This window comes from Poecile atricapillus, chromosome 2 (genome assembly GCF_030490865.1).
Source record: "Poecile atricapillus isolate bPoeAtr1 chromosome 2, bPoeAtr1.hap1, whole genome shotgun sequence".
In the NCBI taxonomy this organism is placed as follows: domain Eukaryota; kingdom Metazoa; phylum Chordata; class Aves; order Passeriformes; family Paridae; genus Poecile; species Poecile atricapillus.
Window position 1 is genome coordinate 36,982,370 of NC_081250.1, and position 24,945 is coordinate 37,007,314.

The following is a 24,945-nucleotide window of genomic DNA, read 5'->3' on the forward strand; positions in this document are numbered from 1 at the left end:
TTGGATGTATTTTCTTATCTAAAAACAAAATTAAAGAGAAACATCCACCAGTAATCTAATATTGTCTCCTGATCAACCAACCTGGTCAATAAAATAACTTAATATTCCAGCAAATGTGCTGGAAGCATAATATGAAATCCAACAACTTCTATATTATTATGGAAGTGTTGCAACATACACACAAACATACACCAAAATACATAGACCAATAGGTTTGTGTCACTCATTACAACTTTCCTATTGCAAGTTCAAAAATGTGTTAACTTCCAGTCCATAAGTTTCTAATAAAGTATTCTAAAGAAAACGGCATTTTTCTTACCCAAGATTTTAAAATCCAGCTAATTATCATTGAAGATCATGAAATTAAATTCTGGATTTGTTATTTGTGTTGCAACAAAGACTGAATGATAGAAATTTCACCTTCAATACAGTTTTTTGTTTTGTTTTTTGAAATATTTTATAGTGTTTTACATACACAAGTAACAACAAGTGATTAAAGATTTGAAGCTATAAAAATATAAAAAGAGAGTACAGAACTAAACAAACTTTTTACCGGAATAACTTAAGTATAGGTTTGTTTGGCTTGTTTGTTTGTTTGTGGTTTTTTGATTTTTTTTTTTTTTGTTGTTGGTTTTTATCTGTTTTATGTGATAGGTAAATATTAATCACTTTATAAATGTTACTGAAGAATTAGATGATACATGTACTGGGCATAATATTTCTTAGTCCTTTTTAGTATGACAAGAAATTTTTCAACAAATTATTTAGATGTGTCCCTTAGTGTGGGATTTTAGATGCATCTCTCATTATTTTATTTGAAATTCAAGCTCAATAAGAACAGCAAATACAATTCTGATTGTATTTACCTGATGCTTTGCTGTGATATTCAAGTTCAGTAAAATTAGGGGTACAAGCCTTATCAGACACCTGCTGATATTAAAAGAAAGATTGATTGTTATTCTAGTTGGTACTGGATTGGCATTTATAAGTAAACCGGTTTATTCCATGAATGATAAAGTAACCACAATTATTCTGATGTAAATTCTGGTGTGAATTACAACAGAATTTGGCCGCCTTATGTTTTTTATAAAATCTTACTGTGCTTGGTAAGCTCCAGTGTATTCCTGTTCATAACAACATTAATTCACTACTGCACGTCCTCTCTACCTTTTCTTTCATTTTGGTGTTCCATATTCTGCTTCATATAATTAGAATTAAAAAGAAAAACAAAACCCCACAGCAATCTTTGCATCACATAATTGTGTCTTAAACAAGAAGAAACAGAGAAGTAAATTAATTTACTAGCTACAAATATATTGGGTATGAATGATCTGCCTGATTGGTATGAACGGTCTTGCTCTGTCACACTTCTATTATGCACTGCAAGCATAGGATTTTAATTCTTTTGGCAGTGTGGGGATTTGGTTTTGTGTTGACAGGGAGAGCAGCATGTTAGTGCATGAATGGTAATGATACTTATTCCCCAGTTAGGCAAATAAAAATAACAGGCTAAGTCAAGCGCTGCACTGAACCAGAATGTGTTTTAAAAACACATTATTTGGTAAATGGGAAAAGGCTGTTTTAACATAACAATCATTTCTTGAAATAAATTAATTAAATTTGTGCAAAATGTGGGTAACTGAAGGAAAGTCTTGAGAGAAAATTGATCATTTAATAAACCTCCATTGTCTTTAAAATACTGAAAGGAGTATAAAACACAGTATTTTATCCCTTGGCTAATTAAAAAGTAATATAGCTGAAGTTGGGATTTCACAGATGTGGAACTCTTGTGACATTTCAGACTGAAAAACAGACTTATTTTTTCTCTACTTTAGTGTATGAATTCTGTCCCTGCCTTCCCAATCATAAATAATATATCCCTGTATGGGGATTAGGTATATCAACCTGAGTTTTCCATTAAAATAATGCATTTCTTTCTCTTTAAATTTATGAATATTTATCAAGGGATTATGGGTTGGTTAATAGTATTTCCCCTTAATACATACACATGAATTCACTTGCACATAAGTCTGAAAATGAGAGGTAACTGTCTTGGGACTAGACTGCTCCCAAGCTCCTGCTAGCAAGCTGTAAGGTAAACATTCCTTAACAAGCAGTGGGCAAAAAATAGTCTTTCCTCCCTCAATGTGAAATGTAGACAGATTCTACCCATAAAACTTTTTTTCTTTTTTCAAGATAACGAAACACAGGAAAAAACTTGTATGAAAAGTTCATAGGTTCTCTGGAAAGGGTCTCTTTGATAACTGAAAAAGACTGTAAAGGGCCAGAGTTGTTGGCATAAACTGAAGTTCTGAGGTACATAGTCTTCAAAAACATTTCAGAGAGGGTTGGGAATGAGCTATTAGACTTCCAATAGGTTCAGCTGTTTGATTTGCCAAAGATTTGAAGTCAGACTAGGACACCACATTTGGCTGATTGACGTGCATGTGAATGTGCTACTCTTGAGTGTGTCATACACGATAGCTGCAGCTTAAACACACTGAAAAATTATAAAGAGCATTAGGTGTAATGGAATGGTGAATCTTTGATGTGCCTGTTTCACATGGTATGTTGGGGCTCTGAAAGACAGGTGACTGATTTTTGATGACATCTTTTTTCCTCAGAAACAAAAGCAAAGAAAACAAAAAAAAAAAAAAAAAGAAATATACGAACACAAAAACCCCCAACAAAATCAATCACACTCTCTATAAAGGGCAAATAATTCCCTGTAGTTTAGAATGTCCCTAATTCCACATCGCCTGGTGTGTCACTAAACTGTGCTTTTAAGGATTCCCCTGCAAAATTGTCTAGTATAAATTAGTTTGCTGATATAGGCCAACATTATCTTATTGAGACCATGGAGTTTTTGACTTTTTTATGATGTAGCTGTACCTGTTCAGACTGCAGAGTAGTCTGAGTGGCAGCATAACATAACATTTGAAATTTTTCCAAAATTTTGATATTTGTCACCGGTCATTGTTCAAGTCGTTGTTTTAATGTGTTGCATCTATCTAAGACGCAATTATTGTAAAGTATTCCTTGAGGAGACAATGAGGCAAACTGTATAAAGCCATGAAGAACTATTGTATATGATCTGTGGACTAGATCTATGACTTAATTTCAGAATAATATTCTGAAACCAGAAGTTATATCCTTGTTTGTAGGCATTTGGGACTTTGGTTTTAAATGTCTGTCCAGTTGTGCCTTCTTATGATGCTAAGGAAAGTGCTATGTAAAGCGGTGTAGAATTTAGACTTTAATTCATATTTTACTTTTGTGTTCTTCTGCAGATAGTAACTTTATCCTTGCAAATGCTCAGGTGGCTAAGGGATTTCCCATCGTTTACTGCTCTGATGGCTTCTGTGAGCTTGCTGGATTTGCACGGACTGAAGTCATGCAGAAGAGCTGCAGCTGTAAATTTTTACTTGGTGCTGAAACAAATGAGCAGATGATTCTTCAAATTGAGAAATCGTTGGAGGAAAAGATAGAATTTAAAGGAGAAATCATGTTCTATAAGAAGAATGGTAAGTCTTTTTTCCTGTTCTGTTAGTCATAAAGAATGAAACAGCATAAATGCATATAATATATAGTGTTCATTTTTCTAAGTAAAAATGTAGTGTGTCTATCATCAAGCCTATAAGAACAGATTTGAATAATGAAAGTATAGTATACATTGAAACCATGTTTATATTGGTGGTTTTGATTTTATATAAATATGTTACAAAGCAGCATAGGAGAAATTCAGAATAATAAATTGCATTGTGAGGCTGTTATTTGCACTTAGTATGACACTGTTTTTTCTGCTTTTTCTTATACTGAAATTTTTACCACTTATTGCTGAAGCTGTAATGAAAATATTCATATTCACTACATGATAAGCTACATAAATTTTTTACTGCCATCAGTAAAATGCTTGGATATCTGAATGAGCCAAGTGATTTTTTTCTCTACAGCTACTATACATAAAAACAATAATAATGATTTTCAAAAAAATTATGTTCAAGTATGTATTGCCACATAAAAAAAGCCTTCTGTGCATTAAGCAATCCCATAGACTATAGGAAATTTCAAGTTTCACTAGCAAAGCTTTGACTCTTATGACAAGGCATTTATAAGGACAACCTCATAGTCAAGATGCACGAGGCACAGAGGACAGCAGCCCATGATGCACACTTCCCAAATTCTTTCATTTCTATCAGGCTCCTGCAGTGTACTTATTCCATATATTCCTATTGCCACATTCATGTGATCTTCAAGAAGGTGACACTAAGTTTGAGATAATGACAGGATTTCAACCAGGGCAACAGGAGCTGAATGATCCATGGACTCCATGGATCCATGGGTGTTAAGTATCAGTTTGTCTTTTATTACATGGCTGGAGTTTATAGGTGTGTGTCTAGACCACATTTTTCTCACAGATTTTCTTTTCTTCTGTCTTCATTAATGAAACCTTTTCCTTTTAAATAATATTATTGTTATTATATACTTTAAAAAGTTATTTTTTAAAAGTGATAAATGCATAATGACAACAAAGTGATTTGGAGTGTTAGGAGAAGGCAACTTCAGTTTCACTAACAAAAAAAAAAGGAAGAATGTTCCTAAATTGGCTTGTGTTCATGGCTGCTGTTCTTTGTGGAATGAAAGTTTGAAGTTAATCTGGAAGATCCTGCTAAATGTCTCCTCGTCTTGTGTTTTTGGGGATACTTGGGAGTGAGGGGTTTTGGATTGGTTTTTTAGCATACAGAAGAGTTCACAGAGTTTCTTGAAGTTGTTTAAGGAAGGTTATTCAAATAAAGTAGGTCCAAATTGTAAAACATCTCTGAGTATAGCGGAAAAATTGTTTTAATCTGGAAGGATAAGACCTGCTTTTTTTCCAGTATTCTATAGTGATAACTGGACATGGTAAGAAGATATTTCAAGGTATTTAAATTAAAGAAGTAAAGCAAAGAAATTAATTTCATTGTCTTTGTCCTGAATGATAAATTGTGATTCCTTTAAATTATGAAGGGGTACTTCAAATCTATAATAGATAAGATTAATACAGGCAGAAAGAGATTGCAGGTCAATTATCAGAGAAATAGCTGAATCACAGATAAACAGATAAATTGTTGAGACTAAAAGAATTCCCACTATCCATCCTACATGCATCCCTCTGTATAATCTGATGTGAAGCCTCCCCAATACATTTTCTGAGTAGGAATAAACTTCTCCAACTGCCCCTAATATTTTTCATTTCCATGTATTTCTGTACCACTGGGAAACAGAAATGAATAGGTATTAAAATAACATGAGTATTTCCTGTATAAAAGCTACATTTATCCTAAAATATGAACCTGGTTTTTCAACAGAGCTGCAAAGTGCAGGCTCCAAATTTGTTAAATCAATCATTTTAGCTAAATGTTTTTGCATTTGGGTTTGGGGCTTTTTTTTCAGAGGAAGAATTGAGCTTCTGAAGCTGTTAAGCTTATTCAGCTTTGTCCAGAAAAAGGTTTTAAAAATATTTTAAGACATAAGAACTTTGGGAATAATATCCCTGAAATGATTGTATGGATATATTCCAGCATATCCAATATGGAAAACCATTGTTATTTGGGCTGGTATAATGCTAGGAACACAAGTCAGTGGGAGACAAGTAGCTAGCAGTGCCTATTTATCACAAGGCTACATTTCAATCTCCTGTTAGGGCTTTAGGGTGTCGGAGGGGAACCCCCACGTGACTTTAATCTGCTATTTAGCACAGTCTTGTTTTGTAGGCCTAACTATGAGACCAAAAGAGCACTTCAAAATCTCAGGGTAATTCTGAGCTCATGGAGTAGACTGATGTGCCCCTGAATACTTCTTGAAATCTTAATAGTTAGTACAACATTATGATAAAAATTACTGTGAGGGACTTGGATGTATGAATAGAATAACTTACTCTTCGTTTGTTCTTCTGGATTTGGTCTAAAATGTAGATCATATGTGTCCTGTTTTTTGGGGCAGACATTCAAGGCTGCAAAACTGAACATGCATCTATTCCTTAATTGCCACGTTTTCAATATTTTAAGTTTGACTTAAATTTATTTCAAAGCTGATTCAGTCTTTATCATTAAATTAGACCATTTATTCTAAACAAGTAGCTTTGATCTGAATTTATTAAACTTGAATATGGACCTTTTATGGTTATTTAACCACCATTAAACAATTCACATACCACCTCTGCTCAGTAATTGTTAGTTAAAGGAATGATTGCTATAGCTGAGGCAACCTCAGGAATCCACATACAATTTCATGGAAATTCCGGACTGCTTTGAGCTGATGCTGCAGCAAGAGCGGTGTGCAAGGAACTGGGTAGGAAACTGAGTAAAGTGGATTATCTGTCCATGTTGGAAGAACCGCAGTATTTCATTGTCTTTATCATTTTGGTTTGGATTGCAAGAGAAGAATGATCTTAAGCAGTTGTGCTCTCACCAATCTTGAAACCACTGGAAGTGGATAAGAACTTTTTTCTATGTGTGTTCTCATTTTGGAATTTTAATGAATTCTTAGAATAGGAGAAACTGGTTGCAACTCCTCATCCTGAACATTTTTGGCCATGTAAGAAACAGAGCAATATTAGAACCATGGCAGCAGATACAGCAGCTTCAGAGAGAGATGTCTTTTGAAAATTCAACTCACAATATACTTTTCATCATAGTTTCAGTATTTATCTTAGTTCCTCAGTCAGATTCTTGCTTTTTTTTGACAGAGTTTTATTAAGTTCTTGAAGACAATCAGAAGAGGAGACTATTAAAAGACAAGGAATTTTATGATTGTTGCCTTGTTCAGAAAGTTTTAAAACTATACTGCTTAGGAGCTTATTTTTTAATTATTTTTTTTTGTTACTATATCTACATTTTCTTTAAAACATCTGCAACAAATTAAGTTGTCAATTATGATAATGGAAATGCAAATTAGCCTTTCAGAATTCAAGTGATGTGAGAAAAACTCTCACTCCTGGATCTCTTGCTTAGAACAATCTAAAAGCAGTTGGACACTATGCTGAGGAACTATATTTAAATAAATCCTTCTTTTTCTCCTTGTCAGACCTCTTCTGAAATTTGTCAATAGCAAGTACAGGTAGTTAAATGAGGTCTTCACATTCCCTCAAACTCAAACTGAAGTACAGTTAAGCAGCTGTGTAGATTTTTTTCCTTTTGTGTTACAGCCTAAAATAATGCTACAATAAGCCCTATAATCAGTGACAGTCCAGTCCAAGCTCTCCATCCTCAGTTGCTGAGCAGGTCACAACTTGGGTCCCCTACAAACCCATCAGATTTATTTCCTTTGTCTCAAAACTAGGTTTGTAGTGTTTGAGAAGAGGTCTGTGCTTAAACCATGCTGTAGTTCCACAGCCTCCCTTCACTGAAAGGAAATTGGCCTCTTTCTGGGTATGCATATGTTGTGTGAAACACAATGTACTCAGCAGTGGCCACTTGTGATTTATGGGCATTTGAGAGACTTCTCTGTGGTGACCATCATTTCTGTGCACCCCAGATAAAGGGCAGTTTGCACAAGCCTTTGTGCATAGTTAAAAATCCCCACTGTAAGAGGACTGCAGCAAGTGGGTGTTGCTGGGACTGTCTTTACAAGGTGCCTTAGGACTTGGGTACAAGCAAAGTTTGCTTTGTCTATGACAGTTAACCAGGACCCAAGGGTCAGCTTCTATGTGTACACTGATTTAAACACTTTCTGGGTTAATTCTTAGGTGTGTGTCTTGTACTTCTTTGTCCCTAAAGATTTGGTAAGTAAATTGTAAGGTCAGGAAGATATGATGTATTCAATTTCTGTATTTATTTCTTCATTTATTACAAGTCAGTAAGATTAAATCAAGGTATTCTCTCTCTTCTCATCACTGCATGAGAATATGTGTTTTGAGAAGGCTGTATCCATATCTGGAAGGATGGGATTAAGGTATTTTTCAGATGGGCAGAATATGAGTAGAGAAAGGGTGAAAGTCAGACCCTCTTATGAAGCTACTGGATTCATCAGGCTGTTTGAAGTCTGGCTGTAGCAGTGTTCTCACATGAACAGCAGTGACAGTAACAGGTAAATGAAATAGGGCTCAGGCCATGAGACATCATCCATTGCCTCTGCTGTGTTTGTGCTTAAATAACGTGGCTAAAGAATAGCAAAAGCTACACAACATAATTTATATTTATATTTATATTTATATTTATATTTATATTTATATTTATATTTATATTTATATTTATATTTATATTTATATTTATATTTATATTTATATTTATATTTATATTTATATTTATATTTATATTTATATTTATTTATTGAATTTTGATTGTTAAGAAAACAGAAAATCTTTTTTTAGGCAAAGTGTTCAATGTTATTTAAAACTGTAGAAGAATTAAGAAGAAATTGAGGAGAAATTAATTTATTTTAAAATGAAAGAAAATTGGATTTTCCACAAACTTCTCTACAGCAAGTATTTTTCTTATGGCAGAAATGGTATTTGTCCTTTCCAACAAGAAGTTTAAACACATACTTTTAATGGTTGTCCAAAAGTATCCTATAGCATTCTGAAATATGGGAGTTGTATGGTTCTGGTTTAACATTAACTGGCTGCCTTCTTTAACAGTCTCCTGAAATCCAGCATGGCATTTGGAAGTTAAACCCAGCAGTAAGAAAATGGGCGTTTATTAGCATTTTCTGAATGTAAAAAAAATAAAATAAAATTGTACAGCAATCTCAATTTCCTTGTGACTACTTTCTACCATTTGCTAGTGACAATCTTCTACCTAGTAATGTAGAGGAAGAACCTGGACAAGTTGCTTGACAGAGCAGTTTCTAGCAATGTGACCTCACTGCTGCTTCACTGCTTCTCTGCCTTAAAAACATCACCTAAAAATATGAAAGCTAGAAAGCTTTTATGGTAGGCTTGCCCACATTTGCTAAATTATAGTACAAAATACAAGAGGGGGAAAATAAAAAAGAAAGCAACACTGAAATATAAATCTGGAGGTAATATCTAATTGTAATTACCTGAACCATATAAAATAATCTATAATTTTATAAAATAATTTTTTTCTTCTGTATTTTTCTTTCTTTTTTTTCTTTTTTCTTTCCTTTTTTCATTTTTCTGTTTTCTTGTTCTTTTTCATTTCCCCCTTTCATATAACTCATTAATCATTAGGAAATTTCACTGGTTTTTGGGAAGTCTTCTTCCTTAAAAAGCAGTATAGAATATAGACAGAAGAAATATGTTTACTACCCTCTGTTTCACAGAAGAGGGAATTTTTTTCTCCTTTTCTCTCCCAACCCTTCATTTGCTTGACCCATGGCTTCTGATTAAAGGTAATATGTACCTCTGAAGTGTTTTGATGTTTTAGAGGCAGTCCCAGCTTCAGCAGCGGAAGAGGAAGACAGAGCAGGCTTGTGCTCCTCTGCAGTGCCCTGGCCTAAACTCTGCAGAGGCCTGGGTGAAGTGGTCAGCAAAAGCCTGAAAGAAGACAAAATAAGGAGATGAATCTGTTAGAAGGGGGGAAAAAAAAGCAGCAAAATCCCGTGTGCAATGTGATATAAACCACCTGAGATCTTTTTCTAGAATTTAATGAGACATCAACAAGACTGCAGCTTAGTGACAGTGCTGATACTTCATTGCGATGGCATTCACGGTGATATTGGCTAATAGCTTCTTTCAATAGAAACACGATGTATTAAAAGCATAAATCACCGAGAAAAGACTTGTTCTTCTAGAACCACATTGATATGTAAATAAATCTGTGGGAAATTTTCCTGTTGTAATATTGCTACTACTTGATGCCCTTCTCTGCTAACAGATGCAATTAGTGTTTCCATACAGGCACCTTGGGCTTCCAGCTGCACCTGGTATGAATGGCTGTTGGTACTGCTGGATGCTTTTTTTTTTAAGTTTTGAAAAGACATTTCATTGTGCTACTTTTTATACATCCATTTTTATTGAGAGATATCAGCACTTATTTTGCAGAAGGATGTTCGTAAGACATCAGGCTAGTTACCCTTAAAATTTTTCTCACAATTTTATGGCCACATTGAACTTCCTGTCTTCTTATTTTTATGAGATTTAAATCAAACTTTGGCTAAAAGCTGACTTGGGTGCCTGTGCTTCACCATGAGTTAGGTCGTTCTTTGGATGAAGAAAATTCAAAGTATCATTTCTCCAAATGACCATATGACTCTCTTCTGCTGACATTTCCTTATTTCAGCCCTGACCCCTAAATCCACGTTCTGGATTATGATGCAGTCTATTTGCCACCTCCTGTGCTGAAACTGCCATGGGTTCCTGCTTTATCTCCGAAGTTTTTTGGAAGGTGGTAGGAGGCTGATGTTAGAACTGTCTACTGAACCCTCTCGCTGATTTGGGTAGCAGTTTGATTTTATAGAGCAGTTCAATAACTAGAGGGTTAAAACCTGCTGCTTTCCAGCTGGTGGGGTTACTATCGTTTGTTTCATAGGACAGGCTCAGAGACTATTTACAGCATGTGCTCACATGGACTGGAGTGGTGAATTAGGAATATTAATCCTCTTCTACCATGTTGCATAATTACTCAGTGTGTGTTTCAAAACCCTTCTGTACAAAAACCTCAAACCTGCCAGGATGGAATTATCAGTTCAGATCCATGACTCAGCTCCATCTCTGGTCCCAGTTTTAGCCCCCTCCTTCCAGAAAGGTACCCATGGACTGCATATGAAGTACAGCTTCAAGTTCTTGAATCACAGCCTCAGAAATCCTGTACAGAATTACAGAAATTCCTGCTGAAAACTTACAAATAATATTAATAGATAAAACAGTGGGAAAAGCAGTGTAAAATAAATGGATCAGTTTCTAAATTGTATCCTTTCAGTTTAAGTGGATGAGTAGCCAACAGAATCCCCTTTTTCTCCGTGTCAGGTCTTTGGAAAACTTTATGAATAAGCACGAGGTTGCTGCCAACACCTCTTCCAATGCTAGGAGATCTCCCATTCTGCACACTCCAGGTCTTCTGTTTCTAGGGGCTACCACTGCCAGAGACACCAGAGTGAGGGTCACAAAAATATTTAGCAGTTATTTCAGTTTATAATCATCACTTGTTTTTTTGAAACTGAAAACATGAAATTTTTCTTTATAGGTATAGTGGTCTGTTTGGAGATTGCTGGGTTTTTTACTTGCAGTAAATTTCACATCATCTTTGAAGTCTCTCTTTTCAGATAATAAAATAATGAGCTTAAAAGCAAAAGAATGTAATTTGAAAACATGGCTATGTTTAGGTGAATGTGTGCTTTAAATCCTTCAGATGTGAAAATACAAGATAAAAATTCAAAATAATAAATACATTTTTATTCATATGTATATACAAATATACATTAATATATATGTATCCCAGACATACATAATGTATATGAGACCATCCTGTTTTAAAAAAATTTCTTGCCTTCTTTTCAGAAGTCAGTAGGCTGAGAAATCATATTTACTGCTGTGATTATATCTACATGTTGACTCTGAAAGTCCAAAAGTAATAAGAACCATAGGTTATAAACACGTTTTTAACAATAGATTTCAATTGGAAAGAAAATTTGGCTTATTTGGAAATTGCTTGAGTGACCACAATGAAGTAAGGACTAAACTGACCAGGAAGGATCAAGCCTGACTATTTCTGAAGCAGTCTGTATAAAGATATTGAAGAAACTGTATTTTGTTTTGTTTTCTGTTGCTTTTGTTTGGTTGGGTTATTTTTCATTTTAGCAATAGATATTGTATATTTGTTGATATAAATAGATTTTCTCAGTTAGTCCCAGGAGTTTGTTGACAAATGCTGAATGCCCTGTATTAATATAACTGTGATGAAGTAATTATCATTGGAGGGGGAGGGGAAGTAAGTTGCAGACTGATGATGTTTACGAGTCTGCCCTGAAGCTTTTTGCATTTAAACAGAATGCATCTCATTGACTTGAGTTTTTAGATAAACCTGTGTGTTTTGCTAATTGTTATAACTGCAACCTAGTGAATGTATTACATCAGGGAAGTACTTATCTCCCTAAATGTCATTTTCTTTTCTAATATGGATGGAGATAGGAAAAGGAAATTAGGGCAGACGAAAAGGAAGTGGTACACTTAAGGATAATGTATCTCACACGGCATGAAAGGGCATTGCTTAGTTCTCTGCTTTTGTTCAAGGAAAACTCTGGGTAACTAAAGGTTTTTGAAATGGTTTCATTAAGGAGGGAAGGTAGTGGAGCTATACAAGGAGAGACCAGAAAGCTGAATAAACAAAGCTCAAATGTAGATACACTGGAGCTCATAAATTAGTTTGTATAAAACAGTCACTGCAGACTGTACTAGCTGTTGCATACAGAGACTGTTCCACTAAGGCTGGAAAAGACATGCTCTCAAACTAGGAGCTGCCATAACACTGACAGTCTGTGTCCATAAAGTGACAAACAGAAACTCTGGGGTTGTGAATTATGCTTTGCTCTGCTTACCATTGGCAGTTTGCAGGAGAGGCAGGGATAGGAGATTGCTCTGTTGAGAAGGGTCTTCTCTTAGGACGTCCTTTCTCTATTTTCATCTCCCCATCAGGGCAGCGATGGCAGAGAAAGTCAGACATGCCGGGCAATATGAGGAGTTTGACATATGAGGCACTGAATTACCTGGCAGCAGAAAGAACAGGGCATAGGTTGAAGCTGGGCACAGAAAACATGGAGGGATGGATTTGTGTATCTCTGATGAGATGTAACAGATTTTAATAGGTGCACATGGTACTCTGTAGGGAGTCTCATTATGACTGGAGAGTTATTTTTAATAAGTTTCAAATCAGCTCCACAGGATTAATAATTCCCTACTTATTCATACTGAAATATGATTTTTTGCTTTGTTATTAAAGTATCTTAAGATCATCTTTCATCTACCAAATTCTTAGGACACAACTGTATTCTGCTTTGAGATGGAAACAAATTTTGGAATGGATCCATTTTGGATGCATTAATGGTTACAAATCCATTTTGGAATAGATTTACATTGATCGTTAAAACTTGTAAGGGAACTTACTTCCTGGATACAAACATGATCTGGTTGTCACATAGAAGTAGGGGAAACAAGTTCTTGAGTCTTCTTTACCACTCATATGAAAATGTTAACAAAATCTTCTGTTCCCATTTAGCCCACATGAGTTCTTAGTTTTGCAAATTTTCTGACCAAAGAATGTCACTAGGGTGTAGCAGATAAATTGACACCTGAAATAGAGAATTCAAGAAAAATAAATTATTGATTTTTTTAACTCCTAACTTTAATTTTTGCAGAGATGATGGAGAAGAATGAGGTGATCATTTATTTAAAGCAGTGGAACTTTCCATTAGCTGTATTAATTTATCGTTGTCAAAATTTACAAAAAGATTTGCAAAAGAGAAAGTACTTGAATTTACAGCTATAGTTTTCTTGCAGCTCCTTTCCTGTATAGTCCATTTGCAATTTTTTAAGCATTGTTTTCTTTACACTTTTTTTTCCTCAACAAAATGTTGACATCTTGTCAAAACCACATAACTTTCAAAATGATGTGTTATCAGTGAGGCTGGGATTTTTTGGATAAGCTGATGAAAGAGAGTTTGGTTTCCTTAGACAAAGTCATAGACAACCTGGCCTGTCAGTCTTGAAGTGCACACTTTCTGTGATGGAAAAGTAGAAATGAGCAGACTCAAATATCCCTGGTGTTTTGATGCATCCAGCAGCAGGTTTATTTTGCTAGTAATTATGTAACTGCAAATGAGACACTGTTGTAATGCTGAGGATTTAGCATCAATCTTGTTGACAAGTTATTACAACTATCTACATGAAAATATTTTTATCTTTGCCTTCTTCATAAATCCTTGGAAATAGGTTGGTGTGTTTTAATAGTTTTCTTTAAGGATTGATTTGCATCTCCCTACAAGAGCATTTAGTTTACTAAGTCACCTACTTAAACTAAAGGAAATATTCCAGATTTAGGATGGCTTGTGAAACCTAATTCTGCCCTCATGCATATATATAATTACTCCTTGAAGAGCTATTGTTTTCTGCCGAAGACTTTCATATCTAGTATGAAAATCATTTAAACTTTCTTTCTTCGGATACTTGGGCTCTTAGCCTAAGAACATTACATTTGGTTAATTAGATATGTTATGCGCAGATTCAGAGCTTCACAAAAGTGCTTGATCCCTCTTACTTGCACCACAGAGAAGTGGAGATAGACCACAGAAATTTGTGTGTTTGTTATTTCTAGCCCCTCAGTGGTGGAAGAGACAGTATAAACTGGATCAGTGTCCCTCTGGAGAGCAGTGTGGCAAGAAAAGTCCAGAGGAATTGAAGGTCTGGAAGTGGATATAACCACACAAGTCAAAAAGTAAAAGGACCCTTAAGCTTTTCTTCCTGGACAAAACTACTCCCAGACTGTCAAGAACAAAAGGAACCCATAGCTTGGCATGAGTAGCATTCATTCCAAGTATCTCTTAGATATATGTATGACTAAAAAAGTATTAAGATTTTAACAAGATGGGTGCAGAGTTTTATTTCTTTAAAGAACTGCATAAAGTTTGCAGACCATCATCCCATGTCATACCTCTGTTATGAAACCTCTACAATACCCATGTATCCACCAAAGATATTTCCATTCTGAGTATTTAGTTGGGCTCTGTCTGGAGTGGGCATGACTGCAGATTACCTATTATACGGTGAGTGCACACAACTCATCAACAGAGCTAATGGTCTCAGTCTGTCCCATGGTTTAAGCAGGCCTTATTTTCTAGTGAAAAGAGTGTTTGGTTTTCAAGACTACTGGCATTCTAATGGCAGGGTTTTGTATAAAATATCCCTTTTAAATGCCGTGGTCTGTTGACCCTTGTTTTGATTTCAGTCTGAGGACAGACTTCTAGCTGTCAAAACGAGGAAAGGTAGAAAGGGTGGTTGAGAGAGTGACCATAAAGCAATCTGCTTTTTTTTGTACATATAAAAGGTGGACTATAGACAAATTGCCTTGTGATAAGATTATGCTTCATTTGGTTTCTTTTCTCCTTCCCTGCAATGTGCTTATATAAGCCTTGAGGATATTAAAATATATTTTGACCCTTCACTTCATAATGCAATAGAAAGATTAGACTCTTTCTCCAAGAGTGGTGGCTTGAAGCAATAAAAAGATTCTGTATATAAATAAACCTCCAAAAGAAATTTCTTTGATAGACGACTCTTGACAAAGCAGGAAACCTTTGTATGCACCATCTGAAGCAGGGAAGGAATTTCTGTCTCACAGATGAGTGCATTCAAAAGAACTGTAACAAAATAGGGCACTACTTTTTTTGATGAGGAGAAAGTTCTGTTTCTGGTTTATAGAATTATGTGATGCTGGCTTTCAGTAAAAGCTATGTAACAGATTGAATTGCAGTTCATTTCTCTGAGAATGCTCCTCAATAGTGGAAGAGAAAGCTCTTCTCTTCTTGACAGAATGCAACCTTATATTGACCTAGTCCTGACCTAAAACTGATCATCTCACCTAGTCTGAAAACTTCATATTCCTTTGCTCCTTTCAGAGAAAAAGCAGAAAAAAAAAACCAAAATAAAAACACCAAACCCCCCCCCACCAAACCAACCAGCTTAGATTTAGAACTTCTAAAGATTCAGTGTAGAAGTACTGCCAGGACTGACAGCCCACCACAGAGGACATTAGTCTGGAACTTCTCAGGAGAGAAGTAGCCTGTGCATGTATTGGATGGATGTATGTTTTCTTTAGTGGCACACACCATATTTTATGCCTGTTTGCTTTGCTTAGTCAAAATATTTTCAGATATATCTAGAGAGAAAGAGAATGAGAAAAGAAAATGAAAGAAAATATGATTGAGAGAAACTAAATGATGACAGGATGTGGAATAATTTCAGTGACCAGTGTTCAGTGACAAATGTTCACCTGTAAAGAATTCAAATGCACTTTGATTATACAAAAGAGCCAATTCATCAAACCAACAAATATTAAATCGATTTGTTAGGTTTGTTTGAAATTGCTAATGCCTGAAACTTTCTTTCAGGCCTTAATGGCTAATGTGCCATTATGTATGTGTGTGTGTGTATGTGTGTGTGTAGAAAAGATATGTAACAACTGAAAAGAGTAAGATATGCTTCCACTTCTGGAGGGGATAGAAACATCTTAACATTGGCCCTCTTGTTGGTGTTTAGAAGAAGGAGTTAAGAGAGACTTCTTGCCCACTGAAACTACTGCTAGAATGCAGCCGGGTAGAAATTTGATAGAATTTTGCCAGTAGGAGTCTGGCCAGTTTAGAAGTTATAATGGTATTTTGAAAAGACTTATGTTTCCATTTTTAAGCAGTAGTTTCTTAATGCTTCTTCTCTTTGAATGGACCACTTCAGACTGGGAGAGTGATAACTCTCTAAAACATTTCTGACAGTAATGCTACTGAGCAGTTTTTCCCAGAATTTTTAATAGAGTCAAATCTGTAAAGAAGAAAAAAAAAAAAGAAGAAAGGAGAATCAAAGTGGGAGAAGGGACAATATAAATGTCTTGCTTCTGATTATGACATAAGTTTTACCTTCCTTTAAAAGAGCATCTTTTCCTTCTTTGTCTTCAAACCTCAAGATAAGAATATTTAAACCCAGTACCAAGACATTCTGCTTCTTTCCATAGGTTTTTCTGTCCTCCAGTTTTCTTTACTTCTGTGTTCCAATTTCTCCCCGTCCCTTCTTCAAATACTTTAAGTGGAAGTGCTGCCAGATTGCTGAACTAGTAATGTTAGTCTCAAAGCTGCCTGTGTGACTCTTGGGAAGTTTGACTGGGACAGAGACGGCCAGATGAATTTCCTTCAAAGCAAATTTTTGTACCTTTAACTGTCATGACCCCTCAAAAGAAAAGCTGCTCTTTCACCTATCCTGCTCATCTACAGTGTTCAGAAGGTAACCAGGGAACTTCCACTTGAAAATCTAAATTATAAAACTTAATTGTGACCTTCCTGTGCCCAGTTTTTTGAAAACTAGAAACTTCAGAAGACAGCGCAGCAGGAAGTGGCTAATCTTGCTGTTTCCAAGGAGCCCTCCACAACTCAGCTGATCATTTGTCAGTAGTCAGCTGGGGCAATAGTGGTCCAGGGAACTAGTGTCATTTATTTTCATGAATTTAAGTAGACTTTTGTTTGTAAAAGAATGCTAAAGATAGTATGTTGTGAAGCAGCAGATTGTGGAAGTGTAAAGACATGTACAAAAAATAAATTTTAAAGTCTCTAGTGGTATTTCTGTCTCTTATAAATAATATTAGTAGGCTGATGGAGAATAGAAGCAGTCAGCATTGATACCAAAAAACCTGAAAGAGACAAAAGTCTGGTACTAGGCTGAGTTACCCCAGAATGGATGGGAATGGGATCAAGGATGTTTTCATCCTATTATTTCTTCTTTCTTATATACTTTCTTCTTCCAAGTGGTGTTGATAAGAAACTTATGAATTATGTCATTGGAATTGAACAACATATCTTGCAAACAAGGCATGTGATGCAAACAATAAGAATTTCTTATAAATTGCATCACTATGTAGCAGGTGTGGACAGAGAAAAGTTGACAAGAATTACGAATATTTTCAAACTCAGTTTTGTCCAATTTTAGTCTTAAGAAGGTGAATATTAAAGAAAGTAAAGAAGATAGCTGATATTAATTTTAGAGATGATGTGTGATATTATATCTCCCGCTGTCTGTGCAACAAGTTTATTTCTATTCTAAGTCTTATTAGTTTAAATATCTTTGAATTAGTGGAATGATGCTCTGACTATACCAGGTCAAGAGGTTTTAATGAGTATCAAGTCAGATGATTAAGGTAGAATGATTCTATAGCAGACATGAATGCTTCAAATGTCAAAAGCAAAAAAGCAAAAGCTATTCCAGGAAATAAGCAACTCCAGTTGAGAGTTCAAAGGAAAGCATAGTTTCAGAGGAGTAAGCAGCTTCATTAAACTCTATTAATGATCCCTGTAGATAAATTTTGCATTTAAATTAATGTCTTGTGTCTGGAGAAAGCAGTATTACAGAGCTTCAACCAATGATGCAAAGAGATTTACATGAGATGAACATCTGTGATTCCCTGACTGCTGACCTCCTAAATAAGCAGTTCACCTTTTTTTTCTCCCCCTCTCTCCGCTAAAAGACAGCTGTTTGAATTAAATTCATTCTTTATCATTGCAGGGTCTTCATTCTGGTGCTTACTGGATATTGTTCCTATAAAGAATGAAAAAGGAGATGTAGTTCTCTTTCTGGCCTCTTTCAAAGATATAACAGACACAAAAGCGAAGATTGCTGCAGAAGACAAAAAGGAAGGTTTGTGTGAATTGCAAAAACATTGATGAGAACCAACATTTATGTTTTTAAGAATTGCACCTGCATGAGCATTCTCTTGCATGCACACTGTTCAATACAAAGACCTCCTAAATTTCTGAAGAAGAAATTAATATATGACGTGGAATAATAAATAATCTGTTTGTGGTTTTTATTATTTACATATTGCTGCTGGTTCTGTAAAGATGGAATTTAGGAGACAGAGTATTTTGTCTTAAAAAATTAATTTTATTTCTTTATGTACTATGATTTAATTTATTTACTATCTGGATTTACAGAGGTGTATTTTGGAAAAGCTAGACCTTTTCAAAAGTTCCATCTATGAATCTGATTTCAGCATGGCAGAGAGTAAATGAATGCATTTTCCATGTTTTCCAATGAACAGAATTTAAAACCGCGTTAAAAATTATTTTGTGTATTGATAAGCGTATATTTCATTGTATCATCTCACTTTACACTTTAAGCTATAAAGCTATAAGACTTATTATGTCATCAGAATTAACCAATAGTATAATAAATACATTCTCTCTTTTATATGTTTCTGAAAGGAAACACTGCAAAGATTATGTTCCAAAAATTTGGAAAAGTGTCTTATGGTAATGGTTCACAAGTGCCATAAAATAATTTTGACTGTATAGTGTAATCAAAGTTTGCTAAATATTGCTAACACAAAGAAAAGTCAGTGCAGGGGGATGGAGGCTATGCAGCGAGCATCGACTTGTGTATCAAAGGCAGTGAACTTGTTTCAGATTTGTATTTTGTAAAGGTGTAGTGAACCAACATTTTAATTTTGCAATTTTTTGGTCTCAAATGAACTGTTTAGAAAGTTTATCTGTAGACACCAAGAGTAGCTCTCGGCATTCTTTAAAATGTCATTGTTGTTGAATTTTCCAACCTGTTACAATTCTGGGATCTATTTAAATGTTTCACCCTGTGATAGCCATTGATCTCTGTATATCTCAAAAGGGCCATTGTTATGGCCTTTAGAACACATTTACTCCTCATGAGGTTCTAAAGTAGGAGAACAATCAATATTCAACTTTTTCTGGTTTTAAATGGTTTTTCAACAAAAAAGTTATTTTAGTTACAGAGGTGTGTCATTCAGTGTTCTTTTATGAAGTTTTAGTACTTTAAACCATAAAATATTATGCTTTCTTGTGCTGATTAATATTTATAAATCAAAACTTATGTCTGCCTCTTGTGTATATTTGAACAAATAATTTCACCTTTTACTTAATTTTCAAGTCCTGACTCTTAGAAAGTTTGGGGAGTAATTTTTTATCCTTCACTTTTGCACTGAATATATTTCAAAATTTCTAAGCTGGAAGACTGAAAAGTAGTCCATGAGTATATTTTTCTGCTTTTCAAGTCCACTTGAAGTAGTACACAAGTACATTTTGCTGCTACATTCAATTTCAACCAGTTGCTACCTCTTGAAGTAAAAAAAATAAAAGCATGAAAAATATTTTACCTTGTTTCCCCTCAAGCCTCAGAAAACCTTACTCCTATAAAAGTTTTAGGAAAATAATTTTGTGGAACCATGTAGGAGAGAGATTGTCAGAACATCTGTGTTCGAAAGGCTAATGATTTACTTACAAGTGGTGCAAATTTTCAGGATACACTCAGTGAGAAGTCACATTCAGTATGCCAGTGATGACTTGAAATAGGTATGTTGCTGATTACTTGCAAAATGACAGCTATTGTTTACCTGATAAACATTTTGTAGCTGCATGGTTATTTTAGGATGGATTAAGATGGTGTTTTGATGTGGTTTCATGTCAAATTATAAATCTAAGCAGATTTAACTCAGCTGTGTGCTGACACAGGAACACACTTATGCAGGGCTCCAGGACACCAGCAAATGCCCATTCAATTGCTACAAGCAATGAATATCAACACTCAGCTTTCTTCCAAAGCTTTTCTCCTTGGTATTCTTTGGAGCACCATCCTGAAACTTGGTTGTGCCATCCCTTCATACTAATTTTAAAACCATGACAATCATTTTATGCTATTAGCATCATGGAAGCAGAAATTAGCACTTAGTGTGGGGCTTCGACAAATATACATTTTATAAAATAAAGTGAGATAACAAACAAGATTTAACCATTTATTCATTTTTTTTTTTAATTCAGTGTTTTAATTTTGGGTACATCTATCTGACTATATTAAAAACTGTAGGGGTATTCCAGATCTTTTTTAACAACATTAAAATTATTCCTATGCAGAGTGATTTACTATTCCTCCAGTGGTGAATATCATCTCATTATTTTCAGAAAAGAATTCCCAGCACAATCTGTGCAACTCATTCAGTATCTGAAATTCCAGAATATTTAGCTCCTAGAAGTAATTGGTGCTTCTTTACTTAGACCACAGCTACTATCAGGAATGCACAATGAACCTTGTATTAATGAAAAACTTGAGTTAGTGTTTTGTTTGAATGTATCAAAAAACTTTTTTAATGTTCAGAGATTCATTTACTTCTTCAAGGATTCATTCATTTATCCTTTCAAACATCAAATAATTTTTAGACTTGAAACTGAGGTATTTCTACAAGGTAATTGACATTATGCATAGTTTTCTATTACCTTTTAAACATATCTCTTGAGGTTAGACTGTGTTTGGAAGGAAAACCTATATACAAACATCCTCAGTGTGAAACTGCTCTGCCCATGCCAGGCCCCTTTATCAATGTTTTTTGTTCCAGTCTCTCTCCTGTTTTCTGCCCAGAATTGACTTTAATAATTTGTATGGGTCATTAATAGTTATATTCTGTCTCACTTTAATTTCTAAACTCTTTAGAAAACTTATCTAACAAAATTCTTTCATGTTCCTTTTCTCCGGTTTTCCCCCTTGACATTCCACCAGCACTTTATGGTAGCACACTGTCACTGGTTGTGCTTCCAAAGCCTTCTGCAGACTCCTATTTCCTTGGGTCTTTCCTACTTTTGATATCACCTGTTTCTTCTCTAAAATCTTGTTCTCCTTGTACTTTTACAATGACACCTTCCTGAACTTTATCTTCTGATTTTATGGCCTCTTTCTTCTTGTGCATTGTATATTTACATTTGCAAATCTCAGGACACAATACTGCCTTTGATTTTCTGCAGACATTTTCTTATATTTTTTATCTCATCTATTCACACAACTTCAGTTGGTCCTTTGTGCCAATGTGCCTTGCAAAAGTCCACTTTTTTACCTTATTTTCCTTTACCCAGCCCAAATGTCAGATGTCGTTTGTGACCTTTTCTTTTGAATGTGTCATTCGAAATACAAATTTAAAAGGGTTTTTTTCTTCTGCTTTTCTTCTGTATAAAACTTTCCAGTGAAAAGAGCCCTATCAACCAATGAGAGAAGCACACTTTGTTCTAATACTTTCATATAAGAAAGTGGAAAAACAAGTGCCTGATAAGTTTGACAGTCTTTAAGGAGTGCTATGACAGTTGGCAACTTTCAAACTTCTTTGGTTTGGGTTTGGTTTTTAAGTCAATTTGACAATATCCTTAAAGGCTTCAGTATTGCTAATTTGCTTTCAACAATACATGTTTGTCCTACCTTTAAGTTTACTGTAGAAATACCCTCTGCTTTCCACCTCCTTAATAATATCTGTAATCATTTGCTGTTGTGGAAAGCAACTCACTACCTTTTCTTCTAAAACTGTGCATGTTAAACAAATTGGTGGTCTTTTCAATATACAGAAAAAGGTTTGTTTGATTTTTTGTTTTTTTTTTTAATAAACTGTTTTTTAATTAGTTTTATGGGAGTTTTATTTTAGCATTTTAACTTACAATGAGCTAATTTTTGATCAACTTGTTCAAAGTTCCATTGTCTTATTGGAAGAAAAGTGATTAAACTGAAAATTCTATTCTCCAAATCTGGACTCCAGTGTGGCATGGTCACATGCATGGTCACATGGTCACAGGGTCAGTGCTTTTTCATTTCTGCATATGGCATTAGAACATATGCTAGAATTTAGTGGGAATACAGGAATCCAGGTAGGAAAATAAGAAATTAAATTATTCTGTGATTTTATACTTTGAGACCTCTAACCTGTGTGCTAACGTGGAATAATTTAGGTTACATAGAAGTAGAGTTCCACTCCTTTAGTCACTGCTAAAACTCCCCTGATTAATTTGACTCATTCCACAAATCTCCCTTTAGTCTTTATTGGTAATCTACTTTCTTTTGTTTTGGTTTATTTCATTGGGAAAGTTTTGAACTCTTTGTTTGACAGCAATGATTTTAGGACAGATTTTCTTTTATTCCAGAATTATTATAAAAATGTGTGCAATATAATAGTAACCACAGAATCACACAGTATTTTAGGTGGGAATTTCTGGAGATTATCTGGTCCAATGCCCCCTTCTCAAAGCAGGGTCAGATTGAATGAATTGCCCAGGAACACATGCAGATATGTGCTCAAGAGGATGAAGGATGGAGACTCCACAGTTCCTCTGGGAAGACTGTTCCAGTGTTTGACTCCTCACAAAGCAAAAAAAGAGGGTTTTTTAAACAGAATTTAATGTTTTAAGTTGGTCTGCCTGTTGGCAAAGATGCCTTCACTCTTGAAATAATGTGAATTAAATGTTGGACTACACCTTCTGCCACCACAGATTGAACTGAGACGCATGTTATGGTTCAACTGTCTGGCTTTTTCTGGCTTCTTAGTTATCTTTAGGTCCATATGAATTTCTAAGGAGACAGATTTATTTTGATTATGCATCATTTGTTAAAGGGAGGAGTTGTTCTTTTCAGTGTGCCAGAAGTGAAATATTATGTGCCAAACATTTTACATTCCAGATTTTTTATGTTGAAAATGTCTATTTGGAGCAGCATTGGTCTCTTGCAAGAAATTCTGCAATGTGCACTTTGATTTGTTCTGCTTAATTACTGTCTCAGCTACTTCATGATTGCTCAAGCTACTGCAGTGAATATTCAGGAGACAGTTTTTCATTTTAAAGCCTCTTATACCTGTCGGGAGGCAGTGTGTTGGGATGGGCAACACAACCATACAGTCACCTGGACTTACAATAACCAAAGCAGTTAAAATTGTTTCAGGAAGCACAGGCACCATGCAGTTCTTTCGATGGAGGAGGTGGGACAGAAGCAGAGTTTTACTCCAATATTCCCACTGCCCAAAAGAAAAACATATTGACGAAGCCTTTATTCTGCAATGACTCAGTTACATCCTCCCTAGGATTACTTTGCTCCTGGCTCACCACCAAAGTAAGAAGGGTCCAAAGCTCTTGTGCCATCATTGGAGAGAAACTCCTTTCCTCCTTGTCTGTGGACAATTAAATATTTAGGGAACAAAAATAGAGCTGCCCTTCTCTCCCTGTTCCTTTTAGCATTTGTGAGCACGTAGATGCTCTCCTCACCTTTTCACCTTCTTATACAAGCAAATAAGTTGTATTTGAGCCTTGAATCTTTGGAGACATATCAATCTTTGTAGCTCTTGCTTTAGCCTTGCACTGACTGTTAAATGCAAGTGGCATTTCCATTCCAGCAGCTCTCAGAGAGGCACAGGGCATGTTCTGGAGCTGAGGGAAAAGTGCTCTTTGTGATGCATGTAGAATGAAAATGAGAAAAAAAGAAAAGCAAAGTCTGATTCTTGAGCAAATGCAGAGCAACAGGTTGTATTTTGGGATATCCTAGAAGGTTGAGAGAATATATACATTAGCAACTATAAAGTTCATACTCACCAGTTCCTAGATAAATTTATGCCATTGCTTCCAGATTTTCCTTAGAAAACAAAGTTATCAAGGTGGGGGGAGAAGGGAGAAGTTGTTTGTTTGGGTTTCATGTTTTGTTTTGTTTTTCATTTTGCTGGCAGATTATTGGAAAGTATCTTCAGACATTCTTTTTAAAGTTTGAAAACTCAGGCATGTAAGAGAGACAAGAGAAAGCACAGAACAGGGAATATGTTCAGTACATATATTGCTGAAGAACTTTTCAGAGCTGTGTGTGTGTGGCAGGTGATTTTTTAACGAGTCAGATGGTTTGCAACCTTCCTATATAATTTCCAACTTTTCTTATTTCTGTGGGGAAAAAGTCTGAAAAGGGAGAATTATCTTTTAAGACTTTTACAGTCCTAGACACAACCTGGTATCTTACATTTTATTAAGAGAGCATGAGGACAAGAATGTGTATTTCATGTGTACTTTGTGTTCAGAAACACATTAAGGAGGCCTTGGGCCATTTGCAGAATTTAACTGTAATTTCAGTTTTAGAGCATGTAGTTCATGCTGTAGCTCCTCAGAGTAATTCTGAGGTCCTGTAAAGACACAGCAAGTAAGATTTATTACAAGTGAGTTTTGCATAGCTGTAGAAGGGGTGGGTTTATCTGTCCTAAATTGTATAATTAAAATTGTAAAACTGGTTGAGTTTAGAACTGGTCACTCTCAGAGTCTGAGAATCTCATTCCTTGAGGGATAATCAGAGATAATTTCTTGGTCTTTCAATGACCACATGAAACAGATACGCATCATAGGTTTTCGAACTTAAATATCTCTTAATTTTAAAAACTATTTTTTAAAAAAATCTGTTTCTCACCCCCCCACCCCCCACCCCCGCTGTTTTAACTCAGGGCAAGTTACATTGACCAC

General features: G+C 35.2%; 1 protein-coding gene across 1 annotated transcript in view; it reads left to right on the forward strand.

The window, feature by feature from the left end:
• Positions 1-24,945, forward strand: part of KCNH8 (potassium voltage-gated channel subfamily H member 8) — a 174,688-nt gene that overhangs the window by 53,190 nt on the left and 96,553 nt on the right. The window contains exons 2-3 of the mRNA XM_058832431.1: positions 3,291-3,524; positions 18,194-18,325. Coding sequence (XP_058688414.1) covers positions 3,291-3,524; positions 18,194-18,325 — 366 coding nt within the window. The remainder of the gene's footprint in view (positions 1-3,290; positions 3,525-18,193; positions 18,326-24,945) is intronic.